This window comes from Streptopelia decaocto (assembly GCF_964273445.1).
Source record: "Streptopelia decaocto genome assembly, chromosome: 3".
Taxonomy (NCBI): Eukaryota; Metazoa; Chordata; class Aves; order Columbiformes; family Columbidae; genus Streptopelia; species Streptopelia decaocto.
Window position 1 is genome coordinate 23,360,302 of NC_138656.1, and position 17,478 is coordinate 23,377,779.

At 38.5% G+C, this 17,478-nt stretch overlaps 1 protein-coding gene across 4 annotated transcripts in view; it reads right to left on the reverse strand.

Moving 5' to 3' along the window:
* Positions 1-739: 739 nt before the first annotated feature.
* Positions 740-17,478, reverse strand: part of KCNK2 (potassium two pore domain channel subfamily K member 2) — a 142,876-nt gene continuing 126,137 nt past the window's right edge. For all 4 annotated transcript variants that reach the window (XM_082048069.1, XM_082048072.1, XM_082048071.1 and 1 more), the window contains 2 exons: positions 17,276-17,415; positions 740-3,070 (listed from right to left, as the gene is read on the reverse strand). In XM_082048069.1, the coding sequence (XP_081904195.1) occupies positions 2,753-3,070; positions 17,276-17,415 (458 nt within the window). In that variant the 3' untranslated portion in view covers positions 740-2,752. The remainder of the gene's footprint in view (positions 3,071-17,275; positions 17,416-17,478) is intronic.

Below are 17,478 nucleotides of genomic sequence, written 5' to 3' on the forward strand. Positions count from 1 at the left end.
CAATTAAACCTTGACACAAGGTAAATAAATGCTGAAAGGATTTAACAAATATCTATACTAGTACCTCAAATATTGTCACAGGATCTCAAAACAACATATTCTTTTTAGCAGGTCCTGAGATAACTAAAAGTTTCTTTAAAATGAAAGAAAGTACACAGACGCTCACTTCCATATGTTGGTAAATGGAAACAAATTGTTGAGAATGATCCAAGGGTTTAGACAAGGATATCACACCTCTGAGTGTCAAAGACAGTAAACCTTAAACACTACCAGTCCCTTTCTGAAAATCAGATCCAAAAGGCACTGAGACACCTCCCATACAAAGGGGATTGAAACAATATAAGAGAACTGTCTTCTTCACTTACCACCACACAGCTGCGGACTCTTGTTCCCTTGGCCAAGTCCTAATTAAACAGCCCATTGTAAAATATTCACTGCAGAAAGAACTGCTTTGGCGTGAAAAGACTCCCTCCCTTAGAGCTGTTTGTGCACACGCTTCTGCGGAATGTCACTGGTGACCACAGGAGAGCTGGCAGGGCAGCAGGTCAGAGCTCCCCACACCTCCCTTGCTGCAAACACAGAGCAGTTGCCATCAGATCTGTAGCACATGACAGGAGAAACTGCAGCCTGTCAAGTTTTTGAAACAAAATGGCAAAAACCACAACTTACGGTACAGCAACCAAAGAACATTTTTTTTGTAATAATAATAATAAGGAAAAAAAAATATTTCTGTGCTGGGTGAGTCAAGCCTTTATTGCTAAACCAGCTTAAAAAGCAGGTGGAAAACTGCTATACTCTGTAACCAATGAAAGCACAAACATCAGTTTCACAAATTATTTTTTTAGCATTCCAGTTGTAGCAAGCAGGAGATTCAGAAAAGCTTATTTTAATTAAAAACTTTATTTTTCATTACAATTCACAGTTTATACATGGCAAGAACCCTCACCATGTGGACATTCAGAACACTGTGCTGGGGAGATGAGGGTCTTTGTTATAAGAGCATTGCTCGGTGCTGTGTCATGGAACTTCCTTAGTTTTAAAAGCGTACTCTCTGTAAATGTTAATTCTTTGATATTTACACTGAATTGACTGAATTTACATATTAACTTATATTTATTAGAAAACAAGCTAAGCATCCAAAAAACATGAACATTCATATCTTGCATGTTATCTAATGGTCAGAGATGCTGTAAGATTTGCCACTTGAATCATGCCCAATCAGCAAAGTCCCATTCTTTTTTAATTTACACAGAGCCTAAATTATTCTTTAAGGCCTGTTCTATTCATTTTATGTACAGCCAAGTTACAATAGACTAACATAAGGGAAAAAAAAGCAAAATTATCCATTCCATCCTGCATTTCTTCTGAATCTCATGTACACCTACAAGCAAAACAGAAGATACAAAATTAATGTGTTTTCTTAAAACCAATAAAGAAAATCCATAGCCTGGTTTAGATCTGCTTCTCATCAGCCTATCCTGTCTGAACAATCATCGGTATTCAGATTGTGCTACTCATCAGCTCCTCTTCATGCCTGTACTTCTATTCAGAGTCATCTCTATTTGAAACGTAGAAAGTCACAGTGATACCAGTTTCAATTGCATTCCCACGTTAGTCACAGCTCCGGCACAGGCAGCCACTGTACAGCGTGACACTCAGGAAAGCACTCCAGGATTCCTGGGGAAAATATCGTATGGTGTCTGGTGTGACTTGACTTAAAGAGGAAGTTACAAATCCTTTTCATAGAGCAAATATCTGGCGGGAGGTTTATGCTTATTAAAAATCACTGTATTTTTCTGCATTGTTTTGTGGATATGGTTATTAGAATACAGCAATTAAAAGCCTCTCCTTGAAATAGTAATATTTATTTGCTCTTGTCATCTACCAAATAATTTAGTGATAGATAAGATGCAGACTTTTTGGTACATCTGATGCAGAGAAAAAAAAAGAACTGCTGAACACTGCTTGAAAAAATAAGACCCAAAGAGGGTCTGAAAGTTCTACAAGTCAGTGTGAAACAAGTATCAGCTGGACCTGAGTAAAACAAAATGCTTCTGGGGGATGTGTTTGCAACTTTAAAAACTGCAGTGCCTTTAAATTTAGAGCTAAGAACGTCATTTGATAATTGTTGAGTTTTGGCATTCATTCATGCTGGTTGGTATCTTCACGACAGACACCTTTAAAACACCATCGTTTCAAGAAGAATGAAAGCTCAAATGAAATACACTTCCCATGTGGAAAAAAAAAAAAAAAAATCAAACAAAAAACCATACAGGAACTGCAGAGGTTCTGGTTCTTCAAAAGATAAGGCACTGACAAAAATTTCTTAGGTAAAAGGCTGCATAAGAATTTCTTGCCATTTACAAATGTGTTGTAGTCCAGAAATGGTCCATTCCTAGGCTCAGTAAGGTAGACCCTGAAATTTTAAGGACTGATCCCTCAAAGCTACATTGTTACCAGAAACAAGTGTGATTCATTCTTGAGGCCATATGGCACATCGGGAGAAGTGAAAAACAGTCTGGGCAGATAAAGGCAGAAGACGTTGCTTGTTCCAGCATCTTTTGATAACAGAAGTGCCATTCATCTTTGTGTCTTTGAAGAGATGCGATGGTAACTCTGGACTGTAGTTTCTGTGGAATTCATGCACACATATAAAATGCTATTAGCATTGACCATTGACAAGGTGGAGAAAAAAAGGTAAGTGGCCAGTCTTAGCCAAGAGCTTCTCGAGGACTGGGATCCAAAGTCATGGCTACTTCATGTTTTCAATAACAGCTATCTCTTCTGTGGCACAGTGTGGTGTCAAACCATTCATGTAAATGCTGTCCGTCTTTGTTAGAGCTGGCAAGATGTCCTTCTCACTGGTCAGATGGTTGACTGACAGGGTTCTCTTGCAGGGAGTCAGGTCTTGATTGTGGTTGACGGCGAGTTCTGCAGAGAGCTTCCTTTTGATAGAGGTAGCCCGCTGGAACTTGTCATAGATCTCCACGCTCAGGCGCCTTCGAGTTTCTTTGAACTCTGCAGTGACGTTGGCTGTCCACTCCGCAGCATGGGCTCTGAATTCCCCTACCTGCAACAAAATGAGAAGGAAACAAAACAAAACAAAAAGGAATCATTATGGGGCCAAGAACTTTAGACACTCTTTAGGCTCAAGAGCCTGGTGAGAGAGCTATGAGGCTTTTGTGCTGGCAAAGAGCTGCTGGCCTAAATTTCTCATGCTGCAGACTCACGCTTTTATTAATATCACCTAAACAGAAGAAAATGTCACACCAGTAAGAGTTAACAATTCCAAAAACACAATAAAAATCTCCTGCTAAATTTTCTTTAATTATAGGCAGTCAACAATAGGGAAAAGCTGCAGAGCCCTGACAGCTGCACAGTACCCAGCTGGTCAGGGGATGCTGAAATCCCAGCAATCCAGGCTGTGTTGTGTATTGTTACTAGGGTGAGGGGTTATTTATGAGCACTTTTACTGTCTCTGGAAAGACCCCTGGGAGACTTGGCAAAGAAGTTTCTAAATTTAGACAGAAAAGCTTTTCTAAAGGAAAACGTCAGCTGCTTGCATTCTCTTTTTTGTGTGTGTGCTTGCTCAAACGTAGCGCCAATACAGCAGCAGTTTCAGTCATGTCAGCAACCTGTCTGTTGACCACCCTGACTTCTCTGAAATAACATACTGAAAAGCAGCAATGGAACTTCTTGTAATTTATACACTATTTATATTTTTGGTCTTGTATGTCCACCAAGCCACCATTACAATATTAACTAAGTTACATAAGTAATTAAAGGAGGCACATTTTTTTGAGATTATCTTGTTGTAACTGCAAAGGAAATAGATTGTTTCTCTTTAAATCTCTACTTTGTAGGCAGTTTAATAGTTGGAAGGTATAGCACAGGGAAGATGGAGTGCTGATAAATATAACTCCAAAGCAAAGCATTTCAGAAGAATTGACCCACTTAAATAAATTAGTCTAATTGGTACTACTCAGTCCAGAATTTCAATCATTGGCAAGCAAGCTTGGCAGACTTGGTGAGCACAGAAATAAATAAATACATACATAAGCACAGAAATACAGCGGGTAAACCACCAAAGAAATGTGCCCACAGGCTTATTCATGCTTTGCAGTGCAGGGGAAAACAGGACTATAATGAAGGTAAAAAACAATCAGCTCATCCAGGAGTGACAGGGTTTAAGGAAAACTTCTACCCTCCAGAAACAAAACAAAAAGATCTCTTTACCCAGGGGTCATTTTATTACATTTGTCTCAGCTTCAGTGAATTACACAGATGACTAATGTAGACCCATTATGTATATTTTCTAAAACAAGGATGATTATCCATAATACACAGAGGACTTGCCCAGCTGAATGACTATTAGTATTTAAATTGTGCAATTAGGATCAGACACACTGCACTTCAGATCTGAAAATAATGAAATCTGTAATGCTGAAACATTTCAGCTGCTACAGTATTTTTATTCATAGTAAACAAGTAATAAAAATAAGATAGGCAGTATCAATGCACACCCTGGGGCAGCCTGTCGTCCTCTGAAGATTTACTGAAGCAGGCTCCTCAGGTTCTGGAGCAGGATTCTGTCCAGGGAAACAAAGAGCCGGTATAGGGGTTCCTATTTTACCCTACACATTTGTACCCCTCAACAGCTGTGTAAGCATTCACCAAAGCAGTTATTTTGCTCATGCAAACATCTCTGGCATTGCTGGTGGTCACATTCAAGGAATGTTTTCAGACTGGTAGCTTAAAATTTGTGTCTTGGCAACCTTCTGGAGGATACAAGCACCCTGAACTGTCTCCCCGTGTGCTTTTTAACTTTCCTTTCACAAGTAGTTTCAGTTCCCACTTGCGTCATATTTTCCTAGCAAAGAAAAGAAACAGTTGATCACGCAAGTCTATGTAACCTCTAGGATAGGCTCAGGATCCCTTGCCAGTCCTCCTCACTGCATGCTGGTGATGGACCTGTCTTGCACAGGGCAAGCTGCTATATTGTAACATTTGAGCATTTAAGTTGTTCAGGAGAATTTTAAAACTGTAGTTGTTCAGATATCTGATTATGAAATTCTAATTAGCCTTCTTTTGGAGAGCGATTTTATGCAGCCAGCTGAAGAATCATAGAATCATAGAATGTCATTAAATATGCCTTTGGAGATGGGCTTATGTTCCAAGTATGGTGATGTGGAACACGAACATAGTGGACTCAATCCTATCTTCCCACAGACCAGAGCTATGATGCTGTTTGGCTCAATTTCATTTTTATATTAAAAATCATAGGGGGAAAAAAGGAAAAATGCAGTGCTATTGCTAAGCAGAATTGAAATGTATCAGTAGTAAAACAGAGGTAACTGGCACAGCATGAGAAACTAGAATTTCAGTGCCATCTGAACCGTTCATGCCCCAAATTACCGCTTTCAGTCCCTAGCTTTTGTGTGAACTGAAATGCACTGAAAATGTTAGCTCTTCAGAATAAAACTCTTAATTCCACAGACTCAAACACAAAAGGTTACAGGGAAAGAAATGTGCAGTATTTAACTGCCAGTGTTCATAAGCAAGTTGGTCTCATAATTTGATCCCTCCTTTATCCATATGAACTTTTATGTATGTGTTCAGGTTCCTTCTGTCCTTAGGGTATGACATTTTACCATACTGCATTACAGCTCCTCTTCATCTGCGGGCTGACAGTCACAAAATGTCTTATGCAAAGTGTTTGAAATGCCAGTTGCCTATGCTGCTCAAAAAAAAGGAAAAAAGATCTTAACATCCCTACCTACTGTAACAATTGTTTGCTTTTCTCCTATTCTTTTGCCTAAATTATGGCACACAGCTATGTAGACTCTGTAGCTGTCATAGTTGGGGCAATGCAACATGAGGACAAGGCCTCTTTATCACAGAAATTATTGACAACTAAGTACTTCACGTAAGGCTGAATGACAGAAAATATATCAAAAGTAATAGGAAAAACATGTCACAGTGTTAGCAACAGGCTTAGCCATACAAGAAGCAGCACTAATCTGGTTATGCTGCTCACTCCTAACCTTCGGGGAATACAAATGTCACCAGTAATGGGGACATGGTCCCTAGACCAGCACCAGGATTGACTTTCCCCACATCAAAATCCAAATTAGACTGCAAGGTATTAGACATATTTTACAAGGAACATCAACTCTAACCTTTTAGCATTGTACTTTGAACATCAACGGCTAGTAACTTCGTTAGGTATTTATGAAGAAATACCCTACTGCCTTATGAGTCCAAGGAAGACAGGTCTCAATGACAAATTCTGAAGAAATATGGTAAGGGTAATACAACTAAATATTCCACACAGCACACTTCACCATGAAAAACTGACACTTTTCTATCAAATAAACAGCATTGACTCAATTTCTTGCTGGCTGGCCTGCAGCTATCACTGCAGATGGGCCTTGATATCACATACATTCTGCATCATATCTCACAGCCCCATCGAGATGTCTCAAGTACCATAGGTCATCTCTAGTAGCATCTCTAAATGTTTATGTTAAGGTGTCTCTGTCTACCTGTGGTCAAGTGTCACGTTTATGAGGATATAATGAGGAATAACCTCTGAACAATTTGGGAGTGTGTCTATTCATTCCTGTTAAAGTCACTTTTTATTTGGGGGGGAGTGTCTCTTTTTAAGTATACATATTAAAAAAACAAACAAAAAAACCCCACCAACAGTTCCCCAAAACAAACAAACAAACAAACAAAACAACCTGCATGAACTTCCCGAATGACCAAACAGGTCCCAGGTTGTACACGTACATTATCTCCAATGTTACTTAAAGACAGACATACTGAATTTGACAGAACTAGGAAAACACATGGACATTAAGCAACCATTCCTTCACCTTTTCCTGCCAAAACCCATCTAAATTAATAATGACTCAAAACTGGCTCTTAGCCAATATCACCGGTGTGACCAAAACTCTCTATTCATTTTCATTGCCACCATGTGTTAGCTTTCTCACGGTCTAGCTGAGCTCCACTCTTGGATAGAGGCCAACAGCATAACCCAGAACGTAAACATGTCCAAGGGGATGGATGCTGCTGTTAAAGGGGGAAAAACAAAACAAAAACCAAAACAAAACAAAAAAAAGAGAGAACACAGAGATCTCAACAGATATCCAAATAATTATACAAACACAACTGCCCAATATTTAGAAAGACCATTCATCCTATTAAGTGTGGTCTGGACAGCACAAGCCATGTTGCCATAACCTTTACATGAGTAGTCTGTACTGTGAACTAAGCCATATCTTTGCTCTAACAGGAAAAAAAAAAAAAAAAAAAAGCCCAATTAGGAATTAGGTAAACCACTAAGTACCAAAAAAAAGAAAAAAATATAGCATTATACGTGTTGTGCAAGAAAATGAAAATATGTATTTCTAAATAATGCATGTAGCTTTTTTTTCATAGCTATATGCTGCATATGTTGTTTCCCTTTGGCATACAGGGGCTCATACATTTTACAATGGCTATATTAGTGCAAGCTCAGAAAGTGAATTAAAGATCCAGTAGAAGAGCTGGAGATATCTGACTGCACTTCAGGAACAACAGAAAAAACAAAAAAAAAAGTGGCCTTTGTTACAGATATTATAACGCTCTAGATGTTCCTCAGTATATAATTTCTAACATTTACCCCTAATGTGTTCTCCAAAGTTTTGCAGGTTCATTTTTCCTCTCCAGTGTACTTCTGTTACTTGAAAATAACACATCCAATTAACCTCTCCATGTTATGCTACTCAGAAACAAAACTAGAAAGGGCATGTACATGTCACATTATCCAGGCAGCAGAGTAGAGTACATAACATTTTGTCTTTGCTCTCAAGAAACTAATCCAGCATTCATAGAAATTATTCTCAAAGTCCCACTTAAAAAATCAAAATTAAAAAAAATGTCGGTATGGAGAGGGTTGATGGGTTTAACAATGCAGCTGCAGGGTGGATTGATTCACTGCATGGGTTTGTCTATCTGACATCTCACTTTCCTGCAGTTCTGGGCAACCATAAACCACCTGAGCTACTGCTGGCCACAAATGTGTGCTCACTACATCAGTTGTCTATGGGCTAGAGAACACTGGGATGCAGAAGAGAAAAAGTTTGAAAGTCATTTTTATTGAGGCCCATGTGTTTCCTCTACATGAATGGGATCTCATTTGTAGTCCAACTAAATAAATTCCCATCCCAAGAGTCTGTCTCTTGGTATTTCTGTAATTACAGCATTATTAGTAAGCACCCAAACTCCATCATGCTGTAATCTTTGAATGGGTATTTAGAGAAGACTGTACTTGTCTTTAATGGTAAAACAAAACAGTAGTAAAATGCAACATAGAAAGACCAGAGACACTGATGAGATACCTGTGCTGAGCTTTCCCAGGAGTTTAACCACCATCTTCTATTCCTTCATTATGTCAGGACCTCAGCTCTGTGGCAAACTCTTCCACACTAGGTCATTAAGCTACCAGATTAATTTCAAAGTGAATGGCACAAATCAACTGATCTCTTTTTTTGGTTCCCCTGACTAGTATACATGTCCCTCTGCTTTTGAGGCAAATATTAGAGAGGAAAAGCATCTATTTTGTGAAACTAGTATCTTCTGGAGTAACACTTTATTTACATAAACACTTGCATTTTTGTAACTATGGTGGTCAGAATTGTTCTGGGGACAACACTCTCCCACTGGAAATCAGATTATTCAGTCCTGTAATAAGTAATGTTTGTGAGTTCATTCTGGTGAGCAATGATTGTTTGGTTTCACCCACACAACTTCCATGAGCACATCTGATGCCTTGCATGAAATAAACCACATTCTCCAATGGGAATGCAGAAAGCCCATGAACTTTGATTATTTTGTTATGGAGAAACATCTATGGGAATATGTTTTGTAGAGATGTGGCAGATGGCAGATGCAGAAATGGCCCTTTTGATCTATCATGGTCTGATTCAACAAAATAAAAAAGGTGGCCAACAAAATAAATGATAATAATAAGAAAAAAAAAAACCCCACAAACAAACACCACTAACAACACACACCATCTCCTATCTACAAAACCAGAAGTACTCATTGTCACCACGATTATTTTGTTTTACCTTTTTTTACCAGAAATATGAACACTCCTGTTGGGTACCTCGTCAGAACTACTGTTGAGTATTGCCCAGACACCTCTTTGCATAGAGCTGTATGTGATGTCTCAATACTGTACACAAGCTAATGGCCTGACTCAGTCCCTAGTGCTCTCCTTTATTAATAACTTCCAAGGATAAAAAAAATGCTGACATTTTCCTATCAAAACCAGCTATTTTATTTAGCTGTTTCATCTACCTCAGAGAGCCACCCAGCCCCTCTTTCAACATGAGAGTGAGTGACATCCATTTGTATTAACCACAAGAAACTATTTAGCTTTACATAAAGCTCTACCAGCTGAGCCTAAGGTGATTCAGGAGAACAGCATGTATTCTCTGTCTGCACTATAAGGACAACAACTTTGCCGCAGCCAGAAATAGCGAATGTTTTAAGAATTATACTAGAAGCATAATGAAGCCCAAGCCCTGACAGTTGAAAGATGGTCTCAACTTTCTCCCACAGGAAAAGGACAACAACTCTTTCATAAACTCATTGAAAGGACTTTCAATTTTGACTTGGTACTGAGTAAAGGCTATTTTAACTACATAGTCAAGTCCCAGTAAAAACTGCTTATTTCTTAACTTCCCAATGTTTATAACTGGAGAAATCTTTGTGTGAATTATTAAAGATCCACTTTGTTTGTCCAACACTAGTATCACAACTACATTCATCCCTGGTAAAGGAAAGTATTCCATACTTTCTTCAGTCCTTTTTGTCCATGACTGCAAAGCACAGCTTCCTCACAGTCAACAGAACTTCTTGAAGATGCACTGATATTCTGTTGAACTGGCTTTGTCTGGGGACTCATCCACAAGACAACTATCAAATACATACACACTCATTGTTACTAGAGTTTTTGGTGTCTTTTTCTAACAATATCCAGACTCTGAGGTTATCTTTAAAGTTTTCAGGAATGTTAATCATGAAGATGTGGGCTGAACAGACTCCAGATTAAATATCACTCTGTCAAAAGAGTTAAATCACAGATACATATGTTGCAGTAACTTAAAGGATCGATTATGTCTTTTCTCCAAAAAAAAAAAAAAACAAACAAGGTTTCCTAGTGTAAAACATGATAGTGTACGTTCAGGGAACCTTCATGGATAATTAACTCCAATAAATGCCACTGCTGTATCTGAGCTCTCTTTAATCAGCTTCTCTTATTATGAAGTATAAGTCACTTGCTCCAGTTTTATTTTTGCAAATTCAGTAGCTCTCACCATCACCACCTGGTTGCGTGCAGGCCACACTGGAGGGATTTCTATCTCCCCTGAACCACCCAGTTGGCACGGTGAGACCAGGGGGAGCACTAGGGGAGAGCAGGGCCAGGTGGGGAGGCTGTGCCCCCTGCCCTTGGCAGGCACAGCGTGCGGTGCCACTCCTGCAAGTGTAATTTCAGCAGCACATCTCTTGCGATCAGCACCACACCAGCATCGCTTCAGGAGCTGGTACTTAAAATGTAGTAACAAGATAGTTGTCTCTAAGGGCCTTCAATATGCCCAGCTAAGAGGAGTGATATAAATGATATAGATATAAACAACTCCAAAACGATAAGAGTGTAGATGTTACCTGTGTGTGTGTGTTGAATGTGAAGCTAAGCAGGCATCATATGTCCAAAGTACACAAAGCAATGAGGAAAGGCATATCAAAAGAAAAAAAAAGTGTCAAAAACCATTGGCAGATTAGTTTCCCTGGGACTCTCAGAACAACATGTTCTTTTGTTCGCACATAGTAGTACAGTGTGCTTGTACAAGAGTGATCGATACAGAAACTCGGTATTGCAGACTTGCTAGGGCAGGACTGAGAACACCACCAGGATGACTTATATTCATCATCTCTTGAGAAGGGAAGAGATCAAACTGCATTCAAAACCAGGTCAGCCATTTCTACTTTCTCCTTATGCTAACACTCTTTATACATCCCCAAGAAAGTTAGAAGGGACTGTATTCTCATCTTTTGGTTTTAAGGCTTGGTTTGGGTTTCTTTTTTTTTGTTTGGTTGGGGATTTTTTTTGGGGCAGAGGGTTGTTGTTGTTGCAGTTTTTTTCTGTTGCTAGTCAAATGTGATCAGAGAGCGATGGCTGTCTTTATTGCAGAAAGATTTTATATTTTTCTCTGCCTCATATAACCTATTAGAATCTACTAGAAACAATCACCTTTTTGAACATGGCAATTCTTTCTCAAATACACTTTTCTGTACAGCTTTGATGGACTGGAAAAAGCTCTTTCTGCTAGGTGAACTCCTCTTCAGATAACTCTTCTGCCAGTTTTGTAGCTCTCTGCATTCTTTCTGAATTTTGGAGCACAGATCTAAGTATTGTTTTCTGGTAATATATCTTCTAATAACATCTGCAGCAGTAACACCTCTTCCCTACAGAAACTCAATGATACTCTGCTTGTGCATCCTAGAATTATGTCACCCCTATTAATCATTGCCTTGCAAAAGGACTTCACATGCAATTGCTTTCACACCATTACTGTCTCCCACAAATGTTTCTGATTCAGTGCTTTGTAGGAACAAGCCTCCACCAAGTCAGACTGATCTACCCATGGAACTTGTGTGTATATGATTGTTAAAATTACTGCAAGGTGGGCTTCTTTTGAGGTTGTGTTTTGTTCGGTTGGTTTTTGTTGTTGTTGTTTGTTTTGTTTTCTATTTTTTGTAAGAAAAGGAAAAGCCCAAACAGTTTTCCTCAACAGAAGCTGATCTACCTCACTTAAAACAACGTTCGATGGATCAGCAATTGGCTCATAGCCTCTAATTACCAGGCTGAAGAGCTATTCTTATTACCTCCATTTCTAAGTGAACAGAGTTTGCTTCTTAAAACAGTGAGAGCCAGGTTAAGAGATCACCACCATTGAAAGAACTCCTCCTTCCTCCTGCTTGGTGGCACACCTTCACTGAACAGCATCTGAGGCCTGTCTCTTTGCCTGGTACACTGATTCAACTCACTGGAACCGTGCAAAACTGTTTCTCACTTGAGTCCACTCATTTTTAACCTTTTCCTGCATGCAGCCTACATTTAGGGTCCCTCCTTGGGAGATATGAGAGATGGGTTCAAGTTCTCTTGAGGCTGAGACCCATATGCTGAGTGAGCCTGAAGCTAGTAACATGAAAAGACAACAAATACTACAGGGAGTAAAACAACCTCCATGGCATCATCATGACAAGCCTATTTCTGTTTTGACAGATGTGATACTTCTGGTGCCAAGAAGATTAAACAGAATGATGATGCAGATGAGTCAAATTGGTTTAATTTGTTTATGTGTCTCAAAGATTCCAATTGCCTCTTAAATTTCCACAAGAAGTGAATGTGCTATTTCTCATGAAATTTTAGGCTTGGTATTTAAAGATGGATCCCTACCATTCACAGCATGAAAATCACTTGTCAAAACTTGTCTAACATGAGTCTGTCACCTGGACTCTTGATATAGAGTGAAGAAAACACGCTCTGCCAGGGTGCAATTCATCCCGTGTGGTAGATGCCTTAAAAAATTCAAATGGATCATGCTAGAAACACCCATTTCCTTCCCCTGACTATAAAGCAAATATAGTTGACTAGGTCAGATGTTGATATCTACACTGGAGAGGAATCTCATCTTCCTTGACTTGAATGGAGTCTGGACAAGAGACTAACAAAGATAATATTGTGTGGCCAAGAGACACAAGCACTTAATTTAAAAAAACAAGAATTTGAAATTTATAGCCCAAATTACTAAGATTCCTCATTGGGCAGGCATTTTTGCTGGAAATGGCTGAAATTCAGAAGATGCTGCATACTGAGGTAAAAGAAAAATATGACAAGGAAAAAAGTCCTACTGAAATTTTACCTTTCGACAAGACTAAAATCAGAAGACTTTAGAAGTGCTCTGAGTAATCAGAGTATAGAGAATAATGAAGAGGAGGGAGTTTAAGGCAAGCTAGTACAGCTGAAGCTGAGCTTCAGAGACAGATCGCCTACTTAAGATTACAGCACACAGCATGTTCCAGTGACTTTCTGACACTTCATCTGTCTTACTGTATGAACTGCTCCAGCAGCAGATCTATCCTTCTAAAACTCCCACTTCTTTCTCTACTTGTCTTTCACTTCCCTCCCCATTTGATGCATTCAAAACTCTCAAGAGTATTTCAGGAGACAAAAGCCACCTGAGCAACTGACAGACGTTCTGGTTATCTGGATTTTAGTGTCAAAATACAGCATTATTGTGGATCAGTGCATATCTGATCAGATTTTTTTGTCTCAGTTCTACTTGCATATGGCAAACTTTCCAGGTAGTACCCTGAAAGAAAACAGATGTTTTATTTTGTTGAAACAGTGAAATGCATTATTACCACAAAGTCTTACGTAAACTGCTTTTAAGAACAATGCTACTGCATGAACAGGACTACAGATATTAGGTGATATTCATTATCAGCATGCCCACTTCCTGGAATACAGAGGTTTCCTTTCACAATATATATCCTAAATGTGCTATGAGAAACGATTTTTTTACTTTAGACTACAGGAAAAAGCAAAAAGAAGATCATTACAACTGCATACCAAAAGAGATACCAAATTCTTTGGCTAATACAGAGTTTTGCTTGTTGAGGGGAAGTGAAGAGAGCAGCTTTTCAACACTTGCAACCCCGCTGTCTTCATCCTGGACTCTGGTACAATTCCCTTGACTTGGCTGCTGTCAGCCCCTGAAACTAACCCCTTGGCTGCTATCAGCCCCTGGCTTTAGACCACTGAAACTAACACAACCAATCACTATTGAATTATTTGCTCCCTCCTGTGTCTTAAACATGGTAGTCTACTACTTGTTTTGTTCATGGAAGGTATGCTACAAATCCTACAAAAAATCTCATTTACTTGTAGGTGTCAATACCCATAATAAGTTTAATGAAGGAAGATTTTCAGTGTCTTGTATTTCCTAGGAAACATATTAAACTGTTACAGTTTTCTGAGTGCATTAATTGTGGTCCTATAGATTTTACCATAGCCTCTATCTCTTGGGACACTTCAGTACATAACATTGTTCCTAATTTCAAAGGCTACCTTTAGGCATAATGAGCTATTTCTCCAAGAACTGACTGCACGTTTCCTTACATTACAGTAAAAAAATATGCTTAGAACTAAGATTTTTCCATTGCACTCATTTCTACTATTTGAACTCCAAATAGGTTCCTCTGCTATTATCTGCATTCATAGCGGCTGGAACAGATGTAAACTTAGGTTGAACTGAAAAAACAGACAATACAAGCAATTCAGTCTCCTTTGGCTTCTGCTGGCATAGAGGAGACCTTATGACTACATTTCCACTGAACTCCCTCAGCTTCTTCACTCATTTTTTCCTAGGCAGATGGTAAGTACGAGCTAAGAGCAGCAGTTTTTATCATAAAATGCTACCTGCAAAGTGAATATTTATACAACTTCTGCTCAAATATAGCCAACCTTATAGCAAAATGCAGTGTATCTGTATGCAAGTTTCTTCCTACAAAGTATAATTAGGATAGAATACAGAAATAATTTTTCATATTTTCTAACTAGCACACAACTTGCGCTATGTCATAATTCAGTTCTCAAACTGATCTCCATAATTTTAAAAACTGCAGCACTTTTAAACTGCCAGAACATTTTTTTCTGTTTTGAAATTCCTCAAGCATGCCCAAGCAATGGCTTAAAAAGTAGGGGAAGATTTCTGAACATCAGGGCTATGATTAATTGAACAAATGGTACCAATTACATTATGTCTGTCTTTAATCTAAACTAACCCACACGAGACACTTGTATACAGCAAAATGCCGAATACATGCATCAGCCAAGAGAATTTGGACATATCTGAAGAATGAGGTTTTCCTTTCTGTAGACAAAATGAATAGGCTTCTTTAGGTCACAAAGGTCAGACAGAACGAAAAGACAAGATAGGACATACGTTCCTGGTGCCTGAGAAAAGAAAGTCTCACATAGATTTGCGCTGCATAACCTGGCAAATGGGGTTTTACTTGATGAAAATAAGAATGTATTTAATGTGTTAAAGGAATCCATAAATTTGTTCAATTCATGTTTCTTTAAATATTTTCCAAATTTAGTCTATATTGAAATAACTTCAGTATAAAAATAACAACAAGACATGAAAAAATACAAACATTCTTAATATTTTATTGTCATTATTATAATATAGATGAGACACTCTAAACAATATTAAACCCTCAGTGTGCTATGTACAATTATACACTCAAGAGAGCATCTGATCCAGGGATCCTACTGTCTGGATAAAACAGAAGAGTATGAGAAAAGCAAGATTAAAGACTAGATTAATTCTAGGAAGTAGTGTGAAGAACTAAACTGTCTCACCAGTGTGTAAGCAAATGCAGCAAATGCAGCAAACTTTTTGCACAGATCCAAATCATAGTGCAGTCGTATACCACATTTTTTTCAAGAATCCCAGAAACAACTGATTGAACCCAGAAAAACTGATTGTAGGTTAGGAAATGCCCCAATTTGAGGACAGTTACACACTAGGAGAGTACACAGGGGAAACACCACGTGTTTGTCCAGCTCTTACTCCTTCCCAGTTTAGAGGGAAAAATGGGCTAGACCAGTCTCATTCTGAAGTTCATGCAAGTTAACAGCATTTGAAATTATCTACTGGTTTCCTTGCAGCCAGTATAAATCATGCAAGTTGGGTGTAGAAAATGCCCTCAGTGCTTTTCCAGAATACAAAATGGTGATGCTGCACACTGTTGAACGTGCAAAAGGGAACACTTGTGTGATACGTGCTGCATCACCTTTGTAAAGGATGCTACTGAAGCTCGTTGTGTAGGGAAAGTTATAAATATCCTTCCAAATGTACAGCACAGGGGCAAAAGCTGATGCTCTTTAAATGCAACTGATCGAATAAACGTTGTCCTCTGCTTCAGAGCTAAGTGTTTATAAAATGCCGAGTAAAAATGTACTTAAAACAGATGTACCACAATGCTGTCTCTAACTACAAAGAGCTATGAGCATAGCAAGGGCAAGGAAAAAGGGCTGCCCACCCCGCAAGCCTCACAGAGTGGCCTTCATCCTGCCCAAGCACCCAGCTCCCAGCCCGGGGCCACCACTGCTGCTGGGGAAGAGGCAGGGACCCCAGGATCTGTGATAAATTGTGTATGGGGGTCAGCTGTCCTTGCCAGCAAGGTCTTTGGGAGCTCAAGGATTGCCAGGATTACATCTAGGCATCGGCGCCATGCCTTACAGCCAGGAGAACAATTTTAAACAATCCAAGTAGTAGGCCACTGCATGGTAACCAAAGCATTCATTCCATCAAAAAGAAATCAGAGTTTTCATATTTGAATAACATGAATGAACTGATGACTGCAGAGGAACTGAAGGTAAACTAGAGAGAAATAATACGTTGCTTAAAACAAAACTGATTTGTTTCTCAAACTCTAGTAGAACTTGAACTGTGCTAACTGCAATCAAAGGAAATTTTATTTATCCTTTAACATTTTCAAAACCAATACATCTTCTTAAATGACAAATCTCAAAGTAAAATATTGTAGCATCATTATAATGATAAATATACATTTACAAGTAAAAATATATTTGAACTAAAAGCAATACACCTGACTACAAATAACTAGGCATTGTTCCTGAAGATATTATGGTAAAATAGACCCAGGCATATTTAAATAATTCATTCCTATACCTTACATGATATGAAACATTTACATTTTTACCACTATAAAATGTTCAAAGGTATCTTAAATATAACTATTTAGTGATTTAGTATTTTTATCTACATACCTGCATCCCATATAGAAACTATCAAAACAGAATAATTTTTGCCTCAAAAATTAAGGATTCTGTTCTACTGTCTAGAAAATACTTTTATAGATTTTATTTCTTTTAAGGCTGATGCAATTGTGCATATAAACTTAGCAATACATTTAGTCTATTTTATATGCAGCCAGGTAAAAATCACTGTATGTTTGACTAGGCTGCTACAAAGTTTGCTGCAGTTTGAGCAGCAGGATATACTTCATACATAGAGAGCTTTGACCAATGACCTAAGAACAAAAGCAGCTATAAGCTCACCTGGCTTCTAATCAAGGCTTTTAAAAAGTAATATTCCTTCCCTTTTTAAAATGTTCTTACCTCTTCCTTTGTCTTTTTAGAAATTACTCTTAGCCAGTCTCCAATCATGCTGAGGACAGCTGCAAAGTAAGCAAGCCCAACAAGGATCCAGAACCACACTACTGGCTTATAAAAATCTTGGTACTCAATATCTGATCCCCCTGAAAAACAATGAAGTTAAAAATAAAACAGACTTAATAGTTATAGGTGCAAAACTGTTTTAA